The sequence below is a fragment of the Rhamphochromis longiceps genome, linkage group LG4, assembly GCF_057381845.1.
Source record: "Rhamphochromis longiceps isolate RC_006_pf linkage group LG4, R_longiceps_female_GT1.1, whole genome shotgun sequence".
NCBI lineage: Eukaryota > Metazoa > Chordata > Actinopteri > Cichliformes > Cichlidae > Rhamphochromis > Rhamphochromis longiceps.
Genome location: NC_140560.1, coordinates 23,803,743 through 23,828,345, shown reverse-complemented (window position 1 = coordinate 23,828,345; position 24,603 = coordinate 23,803,743). Strand labels below are relative to the sequence as shown.

The following is a 24,603-nucleotide window of genomic DNA, read 5'->3' as shown; positions in this document are numbered from 1 at the left end:
CTGGGTGATAATGTGTGTGCAAGCAGTCTGTCTGCGTCTCTGCTCCTGCAGGTATGTCTCCTTTATCAGGCCCTTGGGGCTTTTCTCCCAGACCTCCCAGCAAAGCAAAATGAAGCCCAGCACTGGTGCACTGGTTCCAGCTTCTTCTCAACAAGTTAGGACCAGCCTATTGTGAGCCTTTGCTTTAAGTAGAAGCTTCCTGTGTCCTCAAATCTTACAAATACAGAAAAAAAAACTACATGGAAATTGGTTGCGCTGGCTCACAGAACAGCGGATGTGGTGTGCACATCTAAACACAAAATCCAGAAGGCTCTTCCAAAAGGTTTATGGTGTCAGCGATGATGTGCTATATTTAGCAGCTGGAGTGGATGGATGATTTTTTACCCATATATTCAAATGCAAACAAATAAATACAATTAAAGTCCAAACCAAAATAAATTAAGTAAGCATCAACTCACATTACTAATGCAACCACCATCTTAGTATTTTGTTTTCTTTAAATTTAACATTACAGTGATCCAAGTGAGGAAATATCCCTTTATGCTGCATGGTAATCAGTTATAAGGTTAAGCTGTCTTCTTAACGTCTTTGTTCCTAGTCTGGAGGTAAGGAGGAAAAGGGCCAACCAGGCCAAAAGGGTGGAGTTACATACGGCAGACTCCTGGGCGTGTCCAACAGATTGACAGGTGAAAGGATATGATGCATGTTGTGTAGTGGAGCTGGAAAGGTTGTGATTATAACACACACACGCCCAGCGTTATATAATCATTTTTGCCCCCCCCCCCCCCGCCCCCCAGTTTTGTCTAAATTAAATTACGCCCAGAAAATCACAAACATCCTGAGGGATATATGATAAATTCAATTTATAACTTCCCCTGATCATTTGTTTTCATGCTTATTCCGTCAGATGATTTAATGAGAACAGTATCTCTTCAGTATCTCCATCCTGCATCCCCCTTTTCTAATCACTGATAATCAATATCGATTACATCCTGAATCTCTGAATGGGCTCTCTACTGAAGGGCGCGCGCGCGCGCGCACACACACACACACACACACACACACACACACACACACACACACACACACACACACGGACTGAGGGGGTGGGGATGTGCTCTTGAGTCTTAAGTCATCTAAGCAGCCAACCAGCTTCCCTTCACTGAATAAATGCACGATCACCAAAGGAAGGGGGGAGGCGCAACGGGCACGGAGCTGCTCTCTATATCCAGAGCCTCAGAGTCGCTCTGACACTATTCACTCCAGAGTCCCACGCAGCCAAGGAACTCCGCAGACTGCTGCAAGACAGGCTCTGGATAGCACAGCACGGACAACGTTCCCCAGTGTGATTTTCTCCTCGTTTGGATTATAAATATTTGATGTAGGACTATTAAATACTAAAAAAAAAAAGTCAGCAAATTAGTCGTGCTATTGAATCCTATGTGACATTTTCTTGAAAGTAGCCGGGTTTATTGCATTTTTTCCCAAATATATATATATTAAACTGGGTTCAAGTTTGAAGCCTGTAGTTTCTTTTAAGAAAGTGAAGGGCAATGTGCGTCCTGCTTGTCTCTTGGGATTGTCTCACTTGCGTTTGAGGAGCTATGTCGAGTCGCAGCAGCAGAGTGTGTTCGGGAGGACGCGATCCACTGTGAATAACAAGAATCAACTTCCAGCCTCTCACAGCTTCAAGCAAGTGCAGCGCGGTGTCTTGACTGAGCACGCTGAGCTGCCTGACACTCCGGGTTTCTCTTCCAGAGGGGATGGTTGTGGATCCTCTGGGGCCAGGAGCGACTCTGGGGCTCCTACACGTTCGCACTTTTTCTGAGATTCGAGTAAATTCTAAATTAAAGGGAAATGAGAGCCACACTTTCCTACATCCTGCTGTGGACGACGTACCTGCTGGCCACTGCTGAGGTAAAGTTACTAGTTAACTTGGTGGAGGCACGGTGGGGTCAGATAGACGGTGTCTTTGGCCCCCGTGTCATACTTGGTGGTGTGGGGTTTTTTATTCTTGTGAGGGTGCAAAGTTCCCAAAGAGCCTTTGCACCCTCTCACAAGAGCCACACATTCAGCAGCACAGCTTTAATGTCCAGATAAAGAAAACCACAAAAGTAAGAGCTCTCAGATTTGATTTAAGCCATTTGAGGCTCGGATACACACAGATGGGTTTATGTAAGACAGTTTTTATTTTAATTTTTTTTTATTTTAACTCACTTTTAACCGATATAAATGATGTATTCAAAAAAACATGGTGGTGTAGGCTCTGATTTTAAACATTAGTGTGAATGTGCTTTCATTTTTTTCTCGACAACAGCGTATCAGTGACTGTGCGCTTTTGAACAAACATCACGTCTGCACTTGGATGCATATCTCAGTTATTTTTGGCTTATGTGCCAAATCTGTTCGTAGCTTGAGTCAACTGGGCAAACGTTTTGGTTGGGCTGAGCGCGATCATGGGAACCGCTCCGGCTGATATTTTTAGCCCCTGCTCCTGTGCGGGTCGCACGGTTTGCTCTGCTTGAGGTGCCTGCAGGTCCGCAACAAGTGCAGAGTGCGGAGAGGATATTGTTTATGATAGTACAAGCAACTCTTATCGCAAGACAGCTATTTTTTTTAAATGCTGATAGGTAAAGTTAATCCTTTTTTTAACGCACATTTTAAAGTTTAATGATAAAAGTGTTTATTCTACAGTTATCTGGGTTCCAAATGAACGAGAACTACCTAAACTGCAGAATTCTTAAGAGACCGCTTTTTTCCTCCGTGGATGAGGTGATGTGTGGCAATGAGACAAATCTGCTTGCTTGTTGGCACACTGTTGTAAAGCTGTCCATCACATATTTCTAACCTTCATTTGTCGTTTGATTTCTTTGCCCCGACCGTTCTCCTCCTCCTCCTCCTCCACCCTCCACCCGCGCCCACCCCAAAGGAAGTGGAGTTTCCCCAAGAGCTGATAGACCGACTGTCCCACAGCGAAATCCACAGCATCAGCGACCTCCAGCGGCTACTGGATATCGACTGGAGAGGTAAATTCTGCTTCTTGATGCTTTGAATCATACATATGAATTACGTTAAGAATCCTGACGCACTGAAGGTTATTCAGATGTGATATTACATCATGAATAGCCTTTTATTAGCATCTGATATATATTTTTCTTTGTAAATCAACACATGGATTTACTAAAGATAGTGTTTTTTTTTTGTTTTTTTTAAATTTTTTTTAAAAAAATGTATCAGCGCTTAGTTTCTATGGGCTATTACTATGGAGCCTGTAGTCGAATGGCTATGGCGATGTTTAAGAAAGAACTTAAGTCCAGAAACCACTGACAGTATGCTGGTATCAACACTTAATCAATTCCAGATTTAATGAATTACGTAAACAAACAGGTTTATGAAATGTGTTGGCACATTTTTGCCAGCTCCATTCAGGCGGGAAACCAGTGCACACCAGAAATGAAGCTTCAAAAACATAACCATGTGCAGGAAATTGCTGAGGGATCTGTGCACCAGTGGGGGTCTGCCAAGCACGATAAAACTGCAACAGGTGCATTTACTGTGCACGTGTGACAAAGGTTGAATGTTCACTGAGACCAGGTCATCTTGGACCCTCTGAGATCAACTTACCGGGTGAAACTCTCACCCATAGAGATTAGTTGATGGACACAGGCAATTACAAAATTTGCTTTAACAGTCCCAAATGATGTAAGCTGCCTCACCAGTCATAGCTCATTAGCAACCCTTAACCATATACTCAGCAGAGCAGCGCTGGGACCGGACGTTCGCTCAAGTATTCTTCTGTGTGAGCATGCATTTGCCTTATTGATGAACATGTTAATTAGGACTAATCGCTCCCACATCATTAGTATGTTATCAGTTCACAATCAAACCAGCCTGTACTGCACAACAGTGATCACTCCTCTTTATGCCGAGCCCAGAAAAGATTCCCTGAGTGCCTCTAGCATGAGGAGAGGTGTTTATAATTGAATTAAAATGTCTTTCTGAAAGCGGAGTAATGTTTTTCAGGGTAACAGTAGTAGGCTGATCATTGATACGAGGACATAAATCTGTCCAAAGGCCCACTTGGCTGCCCTGGTCAGCCCATTAAAAGACTTTTGACGCCAGCCAGAGGGATATTTTCAGAGCTTTTGTTGCAATATATAGCAAATGTTGTAGCATATTAAACAGGGAGGGAGAAAGAGAAGCATCTGAAAGGGTATGCAACACATTGCACCTGGAATATTTCAACAAAGAACTGTATTGTAATGATCAAGAGTTAAAATAAATCTGCCTGTCAGGATGAATGTTTCATTTAGTGCTGCTTTGCTCATCTTGGCCTGCATTTGCTTTCGGGAGGATGGTGTCTTTAGCTCTGACTGACAGATGAGATGACCCTGTTGGAGCCTGCAGATGGCCGTCTGGCCCCTGAGGTGCTCCTCTCCTCTCTGCTCCTCTCTTCCCTCCTGAGGTGGCCCCCTGCCTGCCTGCTCTTATCTCTTTCACTGAAGAACTTTGACAGAAAAGGGAACCTGACTCTTAGCATGGGGCAGAGGTGGAGGAGAGAACAGGAATCCGGAGGTTGTATTCTCACTTTCTGTAGAAAGACTGCAGTAGTTGTGCAACCCGCTTTGTTTCTGAAAAGCTGACAGTTTACGCCCTGTACACCAGGACTACCCGCAAATCTGCAAAAACAACGTTTGTGTACTCTCTACCCGCTCTCGCACCCACAGAGGGGGCATGCTGCCCTTGTGACCTAAACGAATGCTTTGTCAACTCAACCATGTAGATGCTCTCAAATAACAAATCAAGGAAGAACGGCACAGAGAGAGAATTATGGGGGTCACTTATTGCGATGAGTCAATAGAGTGCTAGCTATTTAAATAAGCAGAGGGACAAAGGAGAGGAGGAGAGGAGGAGGGGTAAAAGGAGGGAGTAATTTGCCTTCAAGGCATGAGATAGTCTCCTTCATGGTTTCTTTTCTCTTGTCTCAGTTTGACAACATTCTGGGGGTGCTGTTGCTTCTTAGTCACCTGGAATCAGCAGTGGAGCAAACCCCTCACCCCCCTGGTGCTGACTCCTTTCTTATTCTGCCCGTCCTTATTTTTCCCTTCTTACCAACATTTTCTGTCTTTTTTCCATTAAGCATAAAGGATTACCCAGTGATGCTGAAAATAAGGAGCAGGGGGACTTAAGAGTCTGTCACATCTCCCTTTTCCACATCAGATTTTGAAAATCTGGGTGGCCAACAGTGTCACATTCTTCTTCACTCCTGAAATGAGGACAGGGGTAAACTGAGCACAGCCTGAGTGACCTTGTATAAAGATTGTTAGTTAGACGTCCAGTCAGAGGTAGGTAGGTGTTGTGCACTCACTCCCTGTCTGACTGAGCGCACGACAAGTTCCTTTGACTACTCACTAAAGAGACTACACTGAGACCGAAAGTTGACAAATGTGGAAAAAGACAGCATCAAGAAGCAAATAAACAACCAATCCTGAAGAGGGACTTTATATAGATAGAGGAAATCCCTTTAGATGACTCTGGTCAGATCACAAAGCGGCTCAGGGGGTGGAATGTGTTTGCCTGTGGGTAAGCTTTGTTGTGCCGGTGTACATTGGGTTTTAGGCTGCCATGCTGAATAATAAGAAGAGTTTGTGTAACTGTCGCTATGTGTTTCTGTTAAGTGTACATGCATAGGAGTGTGTTAGCCAGGTGAAGCATTTGTGCTGTGCCTACAGACAGGTAGGACCCACCCACTTAGCAAACACTCTCAGACTCTGCTCTCTTAGAAAGGGCAGTATCCTGCAGGGAAGTGTTATCATTTTATTGCTGCTCTGGTACTTTTCTGCAGTGCACCTTATATCCTGGGTGGGGACCAAAACAAGCAAGCTTTATCAGATGACCATGAATGTGGAAAAAAAAACTGGCTACATTGACCTGAGGTTAGAGAACTTTGAGGAGCTAGCATAACAAAACATGTACTTTTCCAAGCCACTAAATGATTGAAAAAGCAAACATTTTCAGGCAAATGAGAGACACCAAACTGCTAATTAGGGCAGGAATAATGGTGGCTGAGTACCACCTGTCAAATGACCACTTTAGTCCCCCCCCGCGTGTGTCTGTGAAAGCTGGTTGTTTTTGAGGGAGCGTGCTGACTCACCTGTGTCTAGCTACTTCATGCGTGTGTGGAAAGTTCCTGCCAAATGAGTGAGTGAGGCTGACACACAGAGCTTTACAATTATGCAGAGCTGTGTGTAAAAATGGGCCTCCTGCCTGCACCCTGTGTCCTCTGGACTGTTTACCTCAGTTTGTGACCTCACCAGCAGTCACTCTGCCCTCCTGCCCACCAGCATGTTGAAGGGAACTATAGGCCCTGAGAAACCAGTCAGAAGTTACCATCTTATTATGGTTGTGTGACTAACCAACGCACAATTTGTTGTGGATCGGGTATATAAAAACATCAACGGCCGATCGCATGCCGGCTTTTCCTGAGGTCTACCAAGCCACCCATCGCAGCCATTCAGCATTGTTAAAGCTGCAACTCATAGCTGGTTTATTGGCTGAATAAGCTTTGTGTGTGTTTGTGTTTTGCTTTTATTCTCTTTGTGACATTATTAACATGGCGGCCTTCTTTTTTGTTGAGGTACGGGAAACAATGTTATTGAGGAGCCCAAGCACCACATGCACCACAAGCAACCAAACCACCACAAGAACTCCTCTCATCATTATGGTTACTACGGTGACCTGAAGAGCTCCCAGCTGCACAGCCGACGCAAGAGGAGCATTGGTAAGGCCGACAGAGTACAACGTGCTCAACTCAGAGGTTGCATCATGATTACTTTTTACACCATATAGCCTGCATCACACTTTGGCACATAAGATTACAGTGTAAAGACGCCCTAAAAATAACCCGCGTCTTAAATATCACCCCCGACACGAGTTCCCAGGAGATGAAACTGATCACTTTACACTAATTTCAAACAAAGCTAATGGTTAGTGGCTTTTATGTTGCCTTTTTGTGGATAAAAGGGAACCCTAATGAAGACGTCTACTCGGTATTTACTGCAATCAAGGAATCATGAGAAACGAGACTGGTGCGCGAGGTTGACGAGGCCGTCTGACACGAAGCCTTGTAATTGGCCGGAGGCTCACAGATCTAAGGCACACGCGTCAGGAGAGAAATATATCCTTGAGCGTGGAAATTCCAGGCATTCAGGGCTCAAGTTGCAGCTCGTCTGGGCTCTCAGTCAGATTTCTTCATAAAACGCCACGCGGTACGATATCTGATAGAGGCGTGTAGAACACCGTGTGATGCGTGTGCATTAAGACTCTATACCCTAAGTGGCACAGCATTTAAAGCCACACAGGATAATGTGGTTGGTTGTATTTCATATATATCATAAGTGTAATGTACTGTTTACCATTGTGGCAGCTGTCTCCACATGATGCACATATCATCTTTACGACATAATGGCATCTTACTGTACACACTCTATCAAGTCTTTAGGTTTAAGTGCCTCTCGGAGCATTAAATCTGCTATGAATACTTAAAGTCTTCATTACAGCCAGCGGGGTCAAAGGCCATTATTAGATTTCCCACCGGTGCACGTGAGGTTTCTGGCCTTGTCACGCTGCATTAACTCCACCGGGTTCTCTGAACAAAAGACTACTATTTTAATGTCTCATCGAGTCCCAAGCTTCTTAGCTGATATGAGATCAGCTTTGTGTTTTGTTTTTTTTGGATAGCTTGTCTTCTTAACAGCCTTAAATGGGGTTGGGTGTGATCTTAGCCTAGACAAACAGCTCCCACATCAAATGACTCATCAAATAACGAGCAGCGAAAGAATGCATGAAGCAGCTGTGAGCGAACAGGACAGATTACAACAGTACATCGAGATGGAAAAGATGATAACAAATGCCGGCGCAGACCAAAGTCATTAACTCGACTTTCCCTCTCTCCCCCCTCTCGCTCGTCTCTGTTACAGTAGAGGAGGCAGTTCCAGCAGTCTGCAAGACACGGACGGTGATCTACGAGATCCCCAGGAGCCAGGTGGATCCCACGTCTGCCAACTTCCTGATATGGCCGCCTTGTGTGGAGGTGAAGCGCTGCACGGGCTGCTGCAACACCAGCAACATGCGCTGTCACCCTTCCCGCAAACACCACCGCACCGTTAAGGTAAGACGCACGCCTACAGCATAGGTTGTTTGCATAAATCCATGACTGCATCATATTAAACCCAGTCACCCGCTCAGTGCAAACACACTTGCTTCCACATCCATTCACCACTTTTCCTCTCTGCAGGTAAGTAAAACAGGGAGGCAAAATTGGGCTAATATGTTTTTCTGGATACTTGTTCTACACTTTACTCCCTATTTTCTTTGCAACCCTCCTCCTCACGGTTCCAGAATTGGCCACCTAACCTAACCTGCTGCTTCCATTCCTTCCCTCTATCCTTCATTTTTTTTTTTTATCGATCACCACCCTCTCTTCTCATGTTTGGTGAGAGGCCCTGGGTTGGCTGTGACAGGACGGTGGAAGGAAGGAAGAGGAGGAGATGGGGCTGTTGGCACTTGGAACCATGACATCTGTTGAAGGAATGACCCAAGAGGGATGCTCCTGGCAGATGTAAGACAGGCTAAGAGACAGAGATGGAGTCTTGTATCTAGAAAGTATCTGTCTCTCACTATTGCACAAGTACACCTCTCCTGTCTTCTCTGTTTGGACCTTTCGGGAAACAGTAAGCCCAGAGAAGACAGGGTGACAAAGAGGATGAGAGAAGGGGTTGCACTGTTCTCAGAGACTCTTTGGCAATGGTTGCTTGAAAACATGTCCTGTTCAGGATCAGAGGAGAGACTCAGCGGCTGGAGCGGGAGATGTATTTTTGACGTATTTACACTTCAGCCTGTTAGCCTGAGCATAGCTCTGTTTGGAGGTATGGGAGTTATGTGGTCTGTTCTGTAAGTAAGAGACAACCAGGGAATAAACAGGGTAGCCTGGAACAGTCTGACTGCACACTCATCTTCGCGCTCTATTGTTTCTTCTCCAATTCTGATCTTGCCCAGCTGCCCTCGCTGGTACATTGCTTTGTCTCCTGGTCCTTTTGCAGGACTTTAAAGATGCCGCGTTGATAGACCAGCAGAGGAATAGGTAATAAAACAAATATCAATCTTGGGCTTGCCCCCTCTTTCCCCTTTGGCACCCTGGCACAGGCCATGCAGATTTCAGTATTAATAGGAGGATCTCCTCGTGTACTTATGGTGCAGGGAGGGTGAGGCAGCTCTGGCAAGACGGTCACTGTAGGGCAGAAGCCATTGCACCCAGGGCACAGAGTTTATGGTAAGACCTGCTGACTCATAGCGTGGAAGGAGAGTGGAGCTCTGATGTACAGCACAGCTCTGTCTGTCTGCATGCAAGCTCATCTGTCTCTCCGTCTGCCAGACCTCAATGGGAGCACTGTCTGTGATCACAGCGATGAGGGATGGAGAGAGACTGACAACAGCATGGAGGACACTATAAGGCTTGATTCAGCTATTCCTGGAATGCAGTGATCCATGCAACTTTGTCAACCCCCCCCACCCCCACTCCGCCCCACCCCATCTTGACACAAAGGGCAAAATGAGCCCACTGACTTGAGGGACCTTCAGGCATGGTGGAACGGGTTTCAAGGGGGTCAGTTTTTCCATGTGGTTCCAGCCTCTGGTGCGGGAGGGCGTCTGAGAAGCGTCGTATCCCTGTAAAGGTCATCCGTCAGGGCTCCGGTCAGGAGACATTCATCGCATTGTGCGTGAGAAACATTGTCTCATGCCAAGTTGTTTTTTTTTCCTTCTTTTTTTTTCCTGTGTGTCCTCTGTCTGAATAGGGGTTCAATTTGTGTGTCTGCCTTCATTTATTAGAAAACTAAAAATGTTGTTCGTCTACCGTTGGCCTGGCTTGTTTTTTTTTTTCTTTTTTTCTTTTTCCTCCAAAGCAAGGATGGGAAAAGAACACATTTGCGGTGTTTCTTTCCATCTCATGACACTTTGCATTTGTCCAAATACACCTTTATTTATTTTTTTTCCCCCCTTCTCTCTTTCTTTCCCTTATTCCTTTTTCATGCTGTGGACCCAAAAGAAGCAAGCGGGTCTGTGCAGGCCCCGTTCTGTAGAAGGCTGCCCTGCCCTGTGATGGGGTAATAAAAAAAAAAAAAAGAAAAGAGCCAACTAACCTGAGGGGGGGAAACAGGGCCATATTCTAAATTCATCTTTTCTTTTCTTTTCTCTTGGTTTTGCCCATTCACTCACTCTTTTGCATTTTGCACTTTACTCCTTCATCGAGATAAGTCAGCCTCTGGGACCTTGTACGTGTCAATTTCGTTTACACACTTGTTTTGTGTTGTCTGCATGCCTTGGCATGGAAGAGAACACACTAAAAGTGAGAGGTGTAAAGATAAGTGACGTGGCAGGCTTTTAGAGATGGTTCAGTGTCCGTAAAAGAGATCAAGTGAGGAAGGTGGAAAGAGAAACAGAAAGAGAAACAAAGAGAGGTAAACAGTTTCTAATGAGCTAATGTTATTATGTTTTCATGTATTTACATCCCAGCATTCCTTTACCTATTCCTGCACCCCGCCTCCTCTTGCACTTTCAGTGACACCATAATCACTCTCTTTATCCCGGCATCTTGGCTCTCGCATTTCTTTTCTATTCAGAGTTCTCATTTGTCTTTTCTTTGTGGTATTTTATCAGCAGAAGGCTGCCAAGAAACCTCTTGGCCAGCATGCTGCTGATTTTGTGCCACAGAGTTCTTAAACTTGTTATAATCTTGACATGGCATGGATAGCTCAAAATATAAACATGCCCAAATTTATTTATCGCTGGCACAAAACACTTCCAAGTTTCTATTTTTGTCTTCATCTCCTCTCTCCTGTATTCCCTCAGTTCATCCTCTTTGTGTTTGTCTGTCTCTGCTGGCTGACGGCTGCAGCTGTGTCCGGTATTTCTGATGGTTTTCTCAGCGCTTTTGGCTCCGAGTGTCTGCAGACGCACTCACTCATAAAACAGGTGATTTTGAAGCAGGCGGGATTCGACAGGAAAAGGGATACAAACTGCGTGGAAAGACGTGCGCTTTTAAATTCTTTTGCGCGTCTGTGTTTGTGTGTACATACATGCAGAAATACGACTGCAAACAGGCTGTGGCGGAGGCAAAGAACAGAGCTGTCATTCAACCTGTCACTCATCAGCTCTTAAGGCTTTTGCAGTATACTGCATTCCCCATAAACATGGACAACTATGCCTTTTTGAAAAAACAAAGGAAAACCTTTTCTTAAAGCAAGCAAATCAGAAGTTGTAGATTTTTAATGCATGCACAGGAGGAAATTGTGAGTTGTGAAACTGAAAAATTGGGGCTGTATATACATGTCCTGGCACATTTTTAAATCCCACTATAGAAAATAGGGCCTTAGTCTAATAAACTGTTCATTCAGTTCAGTTCATCTCAGTCTTGGTTTGGTTCAGTAGCTCGAGGCTTTCAGTCACCTTTGATGTACAGGTATTTTGCAGAGGTTGTTGAGGGTCATCAGCACATCTGTGTAAACCCAAGGGGGGTGTGTGTGTGTGTGTGTGTGAATAGCATGAGCACTCCATGCTAAGCGATGTAAGCTCACCAACTGCAGAGTAGGGACAAGACCGTTTGTGCAAAGAGGAAGACGGGCTGCAGAGTAATGAAGTGTTGATGGCTACTGGATCAAAGTGGAGGCTGACAGAGGCCAGGCGGATAAAGCCACAGTGCTGAGTGTGGGGGTCCACACATCTCGCTGCGCCGGCCCCGACCCCGACCTTTACGCACAAACACACAACATACGTACTGACAGTTACCTCAGCAACAGTAGGTCACATCCGGGTGTTTGGTTTTGGGGGGTAAAGCAGTAGCTCTAGCCCCGCGGTTGTGTGGGACCCTGACTTACGGGGTGTTTCATAAATAAAAGGCGTCGTGACGGTGATACAGTGAGAATGATTTATGATCATTTGAAGGGTAGGGGTGCAGATGGAGAACGAGGGGCCTCCTGGTTTTGAAGTCTTCTGCAGCTGTGAATTATTTTCCCTTTGATTCACTTAGCTCCGCTAGACAAAGGAAGGGTGAGAGAGTTTGTGTGCGCACAAGCGTGTTTGTGGTGTATATGGCGGGGGTTGCAGGGCAGGTCGTGACAGACCAATGGGAGTGTCCTCACGAAGCTCCAAGATGGAAAGTTTGGCCTCTGCTGCACCGGCTGGAATGCATCAGTTCGAACAGGAAAAACCATATTTTAATCACATTTTACTTCATTTCTGTATTTTTCTTCAATCCTCCCCTGCTTTGCTCTTCCCTAAAGACTTCATCCTCCCCCTCCACATCTCCTCTCAATACAGAACTGCCCCTCCACCTTCCCTTTTCAGTCTTGGAGTCTGATTGTCTGTTCAGTCAAATAGTTGTTCACTCCCTCCTTGCTCTTTCTGTCTCTTTCCTGAATCCGAGCCATCCCCGCTCTCTAATTTGACCCCTCTGCCATTTACTTTATCTCATTTGCTCTCTCTCATTAAAACCTCGTTTTCTCCTCTCAGTAATGTCTCTAACTCTGTTCTGTTGTTCACTTAAAAAAAAAAAAAAAAAAAACCCCCCAAACAACCCCCCAAAAACAAAGATTATACACATCTTCAGATTCTTTGATATTTGATATTGCATGATAGTTGTGCAGGAGAGGTACGTGATGCGGTCTGGGGAAGATAGATGTGCACATCTGGAGACGTATGTGTGTGGCTACACGACAGTGGTGTACCCTGAAGTGTTGCAGACCTGCGAGAGATGTGATAAATGTCCTCCTTGCTTCCTCTCTTCTTCACACACAGCCTGTGATAAGCTCTTTCACCCATTATCCAAAGTTTGTGTCTGTGTGAGCAGCAGCAGATTATCTTGGCAGTCTTTGTCTAAAGTTCAGTTTTCATACTTGTCTTCTGGCTTTTTTTCCCCTTTCTTTTTGATCTCAGGACACAGACAGACACAAAGTTGTAAGTACAAGAAGCCTCACAGTTGTGGCACCCCCAGCAAAGGTTCCTTTTTGTCAGGCCGCTCTTGCCTAATTTCCGTCTTAACAGATGACTTGCCACCCAATCCTGCCTCTTTCCACCCTCCATTCTCCAAGAGCACGCATACATTTTTATTTATTTTTGCTCAGTTCTGTCGCTGTTCCAGTTCATGATGGCCTGCGGTGCACATCTACATCCTCGCTGTGTTTTCCTTGGAAGGCCGGAGTAAAACTTTCCTCTCCATCATGCTCTCATCAGTGCCGTGCACTCAGGGAATTCCCAATTAACTCGACTGGGACGACTGCATTCACAAGTAAGGCTGCGGAGACACTGGGGACAAACCACGGGGGTGCACTTCCCAGAGCCCCCGGCCTCACCCCAACCCTCTGCATCGGATATCATTCCACAGCGACTCAGGGGACTTTTTCTCAGGGCCCTGGCTTTCCAGGGAGTTTAGAGGAGCTTGATTTATACAAAGAGAGTGTGGGGCCCCTTGTCATAGCATGGGGGTCTCTTTCTGATGTATGTTTTATTTGGAAAGTGATTGATTCTGTGCCAGATAGGAAGCCGGTGATCTTTGTATGAAGGTTAAGAAGTGCTTAAAAAATATGACAGAAGTAAATATGAAAGCCAAGTGGAAAAAATAGTTAAGAAAAAAAAAAGGGAACAATGGTTCCTTCCACGACAGCATTAACGGTTCCCCATAACATAGGAAACAGGAAGCGAGGCAGAAATTGAAAGAGAAAGCGTCAACTTACTGGTCAGAGCACATGCACTTTGAGGAAAACTGTTGCACAGAAACTTGTTTAGATTTAAAAAATAAAATAATTTTCTTTGGGTGTGTGTGTGTGTGTGTGTGTGTGTGTGTACCAACTCCTGCAGGGAGTGCTTTTAACCCTGCTGTGCGAGGGGCAAGGAGACAAGCTTACTGCTGGGCCTCTCATCATGGGGGCCCATTGCTTTATCCTTCAGTCAATAGCTGTTTGTTTAGGCGTGTGTGTGTGTGTGTGTGTGTGTGTGTGTGTTACTAGGATCAGCAGTAAATGTCAGATGTGGCGGTTTCTTTATTTTTGCTTCCTACAGACTTCTTCTGAAGTATTCCGACATTCCCCTTAGCTCCCTGTTTTTCAGTTAGATAATCTGATTAAATATTAGCAAGTTTTCTGGGAAACGGCGATGCTGCTTCACTTTTGGTAGATAACAATAAGCCTTGATAACTTCTCTAGCTGTCTGTCCCCTCGGTGTTAGTGTAGTAAACTTTGTTTCTCAGTGGGCAACCCAGGATCTAAGCGTTAATAGGTAACGCATGAATGTCATCTCATGCGAGTCATGATCACAGCGAGCCGTCCGTCTCACTGCCTTAAATGACCCCCTCTGCTTCCACACACACACACACACACACACACACACACACACACACACACACACACACACACACACACACACACACGGGAGTGATGGTTCACTTTTTTTTTCTTTTTTTAAAACTCCATCTTCTTCTCTTCTCTCGGCCTTTCACCTGCTCTCTTTCTCGGGGCCTGACGATAGAAAATACACCACCGCCACTAGCCCAGACGCCATTGTCCGTTGTTTGCTCACTGCATACCTCTTGTGCTCGCTCGCCCTCCTTTCACTCCCTTTCTTTACTCGTAAGAAACTGTTGCACAGGAGTGACCGGTGAAGCTCCTCGTCTTTCACTTCTTTCTGCCTCGGTTTTAGTCTCACCTGATGACCATCGACTCCAAGCCACAGTTGTAGCACCAACATGAAGCTGGCCTCTCTGTGTGAATGTCAGCATTATACTTTCTTTTATCATACAGGGACTTGTATGTTTATTAGTTTGCATGACTAACTTGACACCGACAGGCAGCCTTGGCAGTACGCCACCGTGGGTAAGAAAAGGTTTTGCGCCTTGTCTGCGTGCAAATGATCCCTGTGCTGACTGAAAAACTGTGTTGTTCATATCGCTTGAGAGCGCTGGGAGATTTTGCCCAATATCCCTTCTCGTGCAGCAACTAAGATGGTTGAAGCTGAGGATATTGTTTCCATGTGGCCCCCGGGCCCCTCGGCGGTGGATGGGGAGGTTTCTGTGCCCTTGGCACTCAGATCAGAGAATGAAAAAGCATGCAGCCACCTCCCCTGAGTTACACAATAAGATCATCGTAATCTAAACACAACCCTTTCCGTTCAGCTTTCATTTAAGCTTTAATCAATACAGCGTCTTCATGAACTGCCGACAGGCGATTGTTTTTGTTGCTGGCAGTCGGGTGAGAAATAGAGGTCTAAGGCTTAAAGTAAGTGGGTGTTACCTGCTTTGGAATTCCTGCATTGCTTCTTGTGTTTGCTTGATGGGAAGGTTTGCTTTTTCTGCTTAGATTACACCTAGTATTTCTTTAATGCATGCTAAGCAACACTTTCCCTAACCCACAAAGAAATGCCTCCAAACGTGTTATGACAAGGTGAATGACTTTAGGCGTGTGTCTGTCTGGATGTGGATGCTCCTAGCTTCTTCTCTTCTACCAGAGTAAACTCTTTCCTGCGCTTGAGGGCCTACAATGCTCACGCCCCCTCCCACCACCACCCTCCATCCCTTTCCTCCTTGTTTGAGCTTGCTTGGACAAGGTCATACACTCCACTCTTTTAAACACCTGATCAAGAGTCTATATGAGCACACGACTAGTGGAAGTCAATGAATCATCCTCAGGGGAATGCTGCTGTCACACTTCAAACACAGCAAGACAATGTTTTTTTTTTTTTTTTCTTTTTCTTTCTGTGAATCGATTTATGGATGTGTCATCAGTCACAGAGCTACGCCTCTTGATATTAGCAGATGGGCAATGAGTGTGTGCATTCTCCGAGGCACACAGAAGAGTAATGATGTTGCTGAAGCAGGGTCTGTAGCTAACCTTTTCCCTCTTCCTCTCTTCAGGTAGCCAAGGTGGAGTATGTGAGGAGGAGACCCAAGTTGAAAGAAGTCTTTGTGCGGTTAGAAGACCACCTGGAGTGTGTATGCACATCACATCATCACGCGGTAGAGCCCTCGGATCCAGAAGCAGGTAAATGAAGCTTTGCTTCTTTGCAAAAAAGCACTTAGAAGCTGAGTTTGATTGCAGAAACCGACCCCTCTTCCTGATCGTGCATTCTACTTTCCCGTCTTCCTCATATCGGTCTGATGGTCTTCTCTCTGTTTGTCTCCATGGCTTTGCACTGGATGACCCTTTTTTTTTTTTTCTTTTCTCTGTGATTGCCCCAAACGAACCCATGAAGCGGCTCACTATTGCAAAACTGTAAAGCTTGTGTGCTCGTGCCTTGTAAGATGAGGATGTGTGCGTGTATGTGTACTTGTGTGTTAAGGGAGGGTGTCCAAAGGGCTGCTTGGCATGACAGCAGGTAAACCGCCGGTGCCTTGATCTGAGGCCTCTTTTCTCCTTGGGAGCAGATAAGCGCTGTAATGTGTGCTGATAAGGCATCTCAAGAATTTATAGTGTTAAATCTTTGCACTCTCTGCTTCTGTCCCCGGGCTGTTGTGGCTCTCTGTATTATAAACCCCTGCTTCTCGCTTGTAACCCTCCTTCCTATCCACCCTCCCTGACTTTTGTGTTTTCAGGCCACCGTAGGGCCAAAGGTAAAAAAAGGAAACCTAAAAAGCTAAGACGCACCAAGGGATTATTGGTGACTTAAAACAAAAAGTTGCACTCATTACCCAAAGTCCACTGGAGAGCTCTGAAGCGAACAGGTAGGACTTAAGAACTGCAGCCTTTAATCACCTTTCGGCAGTGCACTGGCCCAATCAGGTGCAAAGAAAGGGCCCTGCCAATCACCCAATAACATCACAGCCAATCAGTGTGAAAAGAGGAGGAACTAAGGAGTGTCATCCTCCGTGCTGTCCTCAATGCTGCATGTTGAGCTTGTGGCCTGCTGAGCATGCACACTGCTTTTATCTGCTGTGTTTTGTGCTTGCATGATGTCATTTCATTGTACAGTAAAGCAACTGTTTGTTTTGCTTCACTTTCTAGAAATCACTCCTGAGTTTTCTTTTATTGTCTTTCACCCTATCATATCATCACCCTCTAAAAAAAAAAAAAAAAAAAAAAAAAAAAAAAATAAGAGACCAGTATTTGTGATTTTCCTCATTCTGTCCTTTACTTCAGCCACACGCACACAAGCAAAAACACCAAACATAACCAAAATAACACACACGCCGTATTTTGACTGGACATGATGTCTGGTCTGAGCGCTGTCTTTGAAATATGGAGAAAGGTAATTCAGAACACTGCAGATCTTGTTTGAGCTGTGTTTGAAATGCATGAACAAACTGGTTAAATTGGGCTCTAAATCCAGTAATCTAGTTGGATATCTTTTTCCTGATTTTAAAAAATCAAACTTAAAAACAAACATGTATTGTTTTTGTAAACCTGTGATTCTAATCTCACCCTTCCTCTCTCTCTCTCTCTCTCTCTCCCACAGTGGATGTGAGGTGAGACCAATCAGAACAAGGGACTTCAGCGTGGGAGGTGCCTAAATAGAGGAGGCCTCCAAAAATGACACCTGCTCTGTCCTCTTCCCCGCTGCCGTGCAACCTTCGTCTCAAAAAAACAAAACAAAATAAACCCCAAACTTTTCTGTAAAGATGTCAGACTGAAAAAGAGACAGCAGATAAAAACAACTGAGATACCAAAGGTGCTTTTGAAAAAGAAAACAGCCGGTGACTTTCTCTGCGGTAAGCCACTTACCTAAATGGCTGATTAAGAAGAAAAGAGAGGATGCTGCGGATCTTGGGCAGGCCAGGAAAAAGGCCAAAGGGAGACGATGAAAGGGATCGATCGGTGATGGACATTTTGACTGGGCGACAGTTGAACAGCTGTTGAACAGTTGGACCACATCTCGATGAAAATCAAGTGCTCCGATTTAACACAAGTACTCTGACCTGCTTAAATGAGTCTTGCATTCACAGGAAAAAAGACAGAGGGATATAGGGAAAAAATGATGGAATGAAAGAGACTCTTTCTGGAGCATCAAACACTTTGAGTTGACAGATGTTTGCTCCGAGACCTCTGGTTGTGACTTTGCCCACCTGCTATGTACAGTTCAATTTGAAAAGAAAGTAGTCGTTCTTCTTGCAAGCTATTTATGTGTGGATGTTTGCTTTCCATTATGAAAGAAAAAAACAAACGAAAGATGTTTCATCATGTTTTTGCAGTAGGTCTGGTTCTTTGCAACCATCAGTATCACAATCTCAGTGTAATTTTGTTTTCTTGTCAGCCATGTTTCTTATTATATTACAGTATATCTGATGTCCAGTCTTGTATATGGTTTGGATACATGTGTGAGGAGGAGTTTTTGAGAGTCAGTACAGGAAGATGCTTTATTTTTGTTATGAAATATATTATGCATACTTATATCCAAGCGGGAATTATGTTTTCTTTTTGTTGTTCTTGAATGTCTATATTTAATCCATCTGGGCGGGGCGGGGCGGGGGGGGGTGCAAAAAAATTAGGTCAGGGGTGAAAGTAGGCGCGTGCGTGCGTGTGTGTGCGTGTGTCACAGCTGTGAACAGGATAAAAGATGGGGATAAAACAGCCCAGGTGTGTGTGTGCGTACGCACTGTGGCATATGCTAAGGCAGTGACACGCCCTGCCCTATCCTTTAGGCAATATTTACCACAAACATGCATTCAGCAAATCAGTGTCTGCCAATCACATGAGTGCACAAAAAGTGCACTAGCATGTCTAAACTAGAGCATATTCATAGGCTGTATATGTGTGTGTGCTTATGCACAATTTCTCTGCTACGAGAGGCTATTCTTTTGTTTTTTTTTTTTTTGTTTTTTTTTTCTCTCTCTCACCCATTTCAGTCCAGTGCTGATAAGGAAGATACGCGCCCGGTCTGCTACATAAGCACACATGTTGTGCCTTTGAAGAGCAAAGTCCATCTTAAAGACTGAATGAAAGTGCAAAGCAAATCGACAAGTGGATGAATGGGCTCCTTGTTTGGTCAGGCTTTACTCCTCTGTTGACAAGAGAACAGATCTCAGATTACTCCACTCCTGTGAAGGGACTCACACTTTATGCAGCTCTCCTCCGTCAGGACAAATGATCTGAGGTGGCTTGAAAACAGCGCGGTGCTAGCCTGAACTCGTGCCCCAAAGGAACAAACAATTACTTCCTTACCAGTTCCTATGATAGTGATGAATGTGCGGCAAGGCCTGGGGCTTACGCGAAAACGTTCCTTTTTCAGCCTGTGTCGAAATACGGAAATATGACTGAGATTCTTCTAGCGGACAAAGGCATGAGAGTGAGTCACAGTGCAATGAAAAGCAATTCAAGTGAGAAGAGCTTGACTGAAACATGGCAGAAACAGCTACTGCTGAACTGTGGGCTACATATCACACACACACACACAGCGCACCTGCTGACTGGTGCCATATTTTGTAAGGCTGATGTTTCACCGGTATTCTCAATCACAGTTGCATCAATATAAGATAGTGTTCTCAGTGAATCAGGGACCATGCATAGAGCAATTTGATTGCAGTCCACCACAATGCTGTTATGCTATTTCAAAGCCTTTTATTACTTTCCTTTTGAGCTTTCATTGGATAAACATAGCAATAATCATAATTTATATATTTATGTTATTAACAATAAATATATTTCTGCTCATGAAATTCTTCACTGGATGTCCTGTTAATTGCACCTTGTGTCTCAAGGATGAGTTTTTAGGATAAATGTAGACGGCGTAAAGACAAACAAATGGACATGAAGGGGAAGGAAAGTGAAGCATGCGCTTGCTATGTGAAGGCAGTAAAAATATGTACAGATTATGCAAGATCAGAAGAGTGAAGTGTTCTTATGTTGGTACTGCCGTAGTTGGCATAACATAAGCTTGATGTGAAGGTGGTGTTGTTACAGGAAATGTGAGCTTTTACCGGCTTGCAGGCCGAGCAGGAGCCGGGCTTTATTCCAGGATCCACCGGTAGCAGACGGTAGGTTCTGGGGGGCTTTATTACTTTTCCCCTGAGCAGCTCACCATAATCCCCGGGCTAAGGGACATGAAAGCCCTTCTGCTTTGCACTTCCCAGCCATATACCCTGCTTATTACCGCAGGAGGGGAATGAGATAAAGAAAGGCACAACATGAAAGAGACACAGGATCAGAGAGACAGCAGCTTGGCTACCCCGTAGAATAGGGGATAAAGTCAATAAAGCAAAGATAAAAGGAGGAGCAGAGGTTTGATTGATTTTATTGTTTTTAACCTGACATGCACAGCTTTATTCACAAAAATGAGGGGAGGGCCAAAGTAAGGATTTAGAATAGCGTGTGCAGTGTAGTCGCCTTGCAAGGCAAAGAAAACAATATGTCATGCTGAGAAAAGAAGGAGGAGTGGGAAAACCCTGATGAGTAAGAGTGCAATGGGATGGGGTGTAAAAAAAAGGATGAAAAGAGGGGTTTAGGTGGGCTCAGGATGGGGGTAATCGGCACCACAGCCTGAACGGGCAGACGGGGCGACACTTAAGGGGACATGCTTTATAAGTAATACCAGAGGGACACATGGGGGTAGGTAAGGTGAGAAGAGGGCTGATGAATGAGCTTTATGTCTGTGAGTGTGTGAAAGTGTTTGAGAGAGCGAGCCTGGCAAAATGTGTGTGTGATTGTGTATGTACTAAAACAATGCAAAGGAGGTGTCTCAGTGTGAAACATGCTGCACTGGAATTTCAGCCCTCATAGAGAGCTAAGTGTCGTTCGACTACACAGGGTCAGAGTTTAGGATTCAGGGCTCATATGAGGATGCTGTTATTGATAAATTTTGAAGCTTTCGCGGCTTTCCCTTTTTTGTTTTTACTGTAAATAAATTCCACCTTTCACAGGAACCATTTTTGGTAACGTTTTTGCTACCCTGGATTCAACGCATCCTCAACTAAATCTAATAGACACAACCTCCTCCTCCAGGAATTAGCTTTTGCTTTATTCCTTAACAGATTACAGATTGTTTAACTTTTGCTTCATTACTCTCTTCCCTCCTCCATCCTCCCCTTTCCTTTTCCCCTCATCGTAGCCCTGTTATGTTTCTTCTCTGAGCCCCAACCTGTGGCCTCTGGGTTTTGAAGAAAGGCAGAGGTGGGCTTTGAAGATGGCGACAGCCAAAGTTTGTCCAGGGCCATGGCCATGAATGCCCGCCTTTGTTGTGCGCCACTCTCTCACGTCTTCATATCCTCCCCCTCCTACACTCCTTACCCTCCCTCTGTCCCCCCGCAAACTTACATGGACACGCTCATGCCCTCACTGGGGCCCTCTTTGCACAAATGACCCTGCTAATTATGTATTTAAGGTATTTGGCTCCTGTGAAAACAGCTTTGGGTTAGCGGTGGAAGGTGGTGGGGGTGGTTGAAGAAAGGAGGGTGTATAAGGACGTGGTGTGGTCCATGGTCTCATGGCTATCATTACTGCCCAGCGTTGAATGTAAACACTGGATTAGGGCAGCAAGGGGTGATTCAGGAGAAGGGCGGTTGAGGTGGCAGTGGTCGCCTTGCGCTTCAAGCGTTCTGTGCTCTGGTTTCACCCCTGGGTGACAGTCCCTCAGAAACCTTTCTCTCATGCACACACTGCTTACCTCAGACAGGTAATGATTTATTAGCAACACGGGAGAGGCAATGCAGTGCGTAAACATCATGGGCCTTCTTTTTTTCTCTTTCCTTCTGATATTATCTGTTTTTACAAATTGTTTTAGGAGTTTTTTAAAATATTCATCATCACATTTCTCATAAAAATCTTTGATATATGAACATCACTTTTATTTTTATTCAACTCATTACAGTGACCTGAACAGATCCCTGAAGGTCCTTTATATTGTAAGGTAAAGAGCCCACAATAATAGAGAGAAAACCACAACAATCAAAAGACCCTTTTTGAGCAAGCACTTGGTGACAGTAGGAAGGAAAAACTCCCTTATAACAGGAATAAACCTCTGGCAGAACCAGGCTCAGGTAGGGGCAGTCATCTGCTGGGTCTAGTTGGGGGTGATGGGAGGACAAAAGATATACTGTGGAAGAGAGCCAGAGATGAATATTATTTCCCTTACAATTAATATTGATGGAATATGGTAAATGGACTGATTCTTATATAGCGCTTTTCTACTCTCAAAGTGACAACATTCCACGTTCAGCCCTTTCTTCTAAGCTTTTAGTGCATACACATTTATACACCAATAGATCCATCGGAGAGCAACTTGGGGTTAGTATCTTGCCCAAGGACACTTGGCATGCAGACTGGAGGAGCCAGGAATTGAACCACTAACCTTCCGATCAGATGGCCTGTTCTACCTCCTGAGCTACAGCCATCCCATTTGAAAGTAGCATAGCTACAGCTCTGTTACTTTCAAATTTAGTCAGCTTTTGTTTACATTTCTGTAGAATGTTACCTTCAAAGCAACTTAAGTAGTTGATTGACCTATTGCAGCGTCTAAGAATAATAATCACAGATTCCATTTATGCAAATCCTCCCTTTAGTATGGAGATTCAACACTTTCAATGCATTCAGTGCATTTTTGATATAAGTTTAACACCAAGTCACCCAAAAGTGAGATGTAATAGTAAAACAGACTTTACAAGCCAATATAAGGCATAAACTGATACATATCAATTAATAGCAATAAATTAATAATTAATACAGACTGCTGCTGGACTCTTGACAGGTAACACCCTTCTGACTTCCTGTCACCTGGAGCTGTACTGTTAATAAACACTGAAGCCCAATTCGACCAGAATAGAAATAGAAATCGTTAACAAACTGAAATAAAAAGCACCTCTTTTGCCGGCAACTATACCAGCAGACTAATGGCTCAGAAAGCTAAAAGTAGCTGATAATCTCTAGTGATTTAAGCCACATTAGCTAATGTTTTTGATGCTTTTTAGAGAACAAATAAAAATAAGCAGACACTTTGCAAGCCACAGCGACGTCTCTGCATTATCAGAACAGTTTGCATGTTTGCTATGTTTCATTTGAAGTTTGTTTTAAATCTGATTTGTGTCATGAAATTGCCCCTTTATCTTCTCTCTGCCACAGCAACACAAGTCTCATTTAGGCAATTAATGACATGCCATGCTGCTGAAGACATTATTATTTCAACTACTATTAATACTGTTATTTAATACTGTTATTTTTAGGGGTACTGTGATGAAATTTATGGGATGCTTAAGCATCTCCAAAAGGGTCTAACTTGCCTATGACTCAGTGCATTATTGGAAGCCTAGACCTATTGCAGTCTAACTCAGGGAAGGTTCAGGGTCACTTTGTCCAGCTCTAACTATAAACTTTATCAAAAAAGAAGAGAGGGTGTCTGTCTGTCTCCCGAATCCTGGAAGCTGGTTCCACCGAAAAGGATCCTGAAAGCTGAAGGCTGTATGATTTTAAATACCCTAGGAACCAGCAGTCTGGGAGCAAAGTGCTCTATTGGGGTGATATGGTATTCTGAGGTCCTTGAGATAAGATGGGATCTGATTATTCAAGGCCGTTTTGTTATGAAAGGATATGAACCTGATGGTAAAGTGCGAACAGCAGAAACAACTGTTAGACATGCTAACACAACACTGACAGCAGTGAACTCAGAATGATGTTAAAGCTGAGTGTGTACTGATCCCAGCCAAGAGAGAAAACTCAGAAAGAAGATGGTTGCAGAGGATCCTTCTTTCCTACACCCATCTTCTTACCTTTATACTTCCCCTTTGCTAAAATGCTTTGTCAGACTCTCACCGTCTGGGCTACAGCAAAGGAAAAGTCTTTGGAGGTGTAAGCAGCTTCTGAAGAACTCTGAAACCGGATCGTTGTAACTCCCCCAAAGGGAGAGAGGGTGGCTGACTGATGGTGCTGATAAACTGGAGGTGGACCATAGCTTGCATGGTCACTCAGTTGGAAAATGCTGAAACAGGACCCATCTCAAAAGTTTTGAAGTAACTTGTTTTGAAGTAATCACAATTCTGACAAAAGAACCAAAAGACACAAGCATGAAAGGTATGAAGTTAGGGACACTGATTTACTTTCTCTTCCTCTGACTCAGATAGACCTATACCTCTTTTAACTGCTTAAGCTGAGGTTGAATGAAAAGCCTGGATATCTTCACAGTCTTATCGGTTAACATGCAACTTGTTTTCTTAACACTATCTTACAGAAGTGATCATGGCAGGGTCTGCATCAGGTCTTGTTAAACTGAGGAAGGGAAGAAGCAAGAGAAGCAGGGAGTAAATGAGGCCATCGCAGAGGTCCTCCTGAGAGTATAGAGGTCTCCAGAGGGAGATAAGTCACGCCCGAATGGGAGCGGAAGTTTGCATGTGTTGTAATTACAAAGGAAGATGCCTGGAGTCACTGATTCTACTGTATATGTGTTTGTGAGAGAGGTCGAGTGTGTGAGCATGCACGTTTTCCGATGGGAGCGCAGCTAGGAAAGCCAGTTTCCCTTTGCACATCAAATAAATCAAAAGTCTACAATTAGAAAGAAGGAGAGAGCAGTGTTTGGTTTTGTGGGAAGAGAGGAAGAAAGCTCGGAATGTGTCACTGCTATTGAGGAATGAGGACTTAGTGCGCG

General features: G+C 44.5%; 1 protein-coding gene across 3 annotated transcripts; it reads left to right on the top strand.

Moving 5' to 3' along the window:
• The first annotated feature begins 1,218 nt into the window (after positions 1-1,218).
• Positions 1,219-19,693, top strand: pdgfab (platelet-derived growth factor alpha polypeptide b). Of its 3 annotated transcripts, none has more exons than XR_014911483.1 (7): positions 1,219-1,917; positions 2,930-3,026; positions 6,638-6,781; positions 7,983-8,170; positions 15,959-16,085; positions 16,637-16,765; positions 17,497-19,693. XR_014911483.1 is itself a non-coding variant. In XM_085403921.1 (6 exons), exons 1-6 carry the CDS (start codon positions 1,858-1,860, stop codon positions 17,508-17,510), a joined length of 633 nt encoding a protein of 210 aa, XP_085260047.1. In that variant the 5' UTR covers positions 1,238-1,857; the 3' UTR covers positions 17,511-19,693. The 3 variants fall into 3 exon arrangements, 1 of the variants encoding a protein (XP_085260047.1); XR_014911482.1 differs by having other exon boundaries at positions 1,227-1,917; positions 7,980-8,170; XM_085403921.1 differs by lacking the exon at positions 16,637-16,765 and having other exon boundaries at positions 1,238-1,917; positions 7,980-8,170.
• Positions 19,694-24,603: the final 4,910 nt, after the last annotated feature.

Excerpts from the sequence above, each read along its gene's own strand:
- pdgfab (XM_085403921.1), top strand. The coding sequence starts at position 1,858 with ATGAGAGCCACACTTTCCTACATCCTGCTGTGGACGACGTACCTGCTG. Across the intron at positions 1,918-2,929 it reads ACCTGCTGGCCACTGCTGAG|GAAGTGGAGTTTCCCCAAGA; the intron begins GTAAAGTTACTA and ends CCCACCCCAAAG. Across the intron at positions 8,171-15,958 it reads AACACCACCGCACCGTTAAG|GTAGCCAAGGTGGAGTATGT; the intron begins GTAAGACGCACG and ends TCCTCTCTTCAG.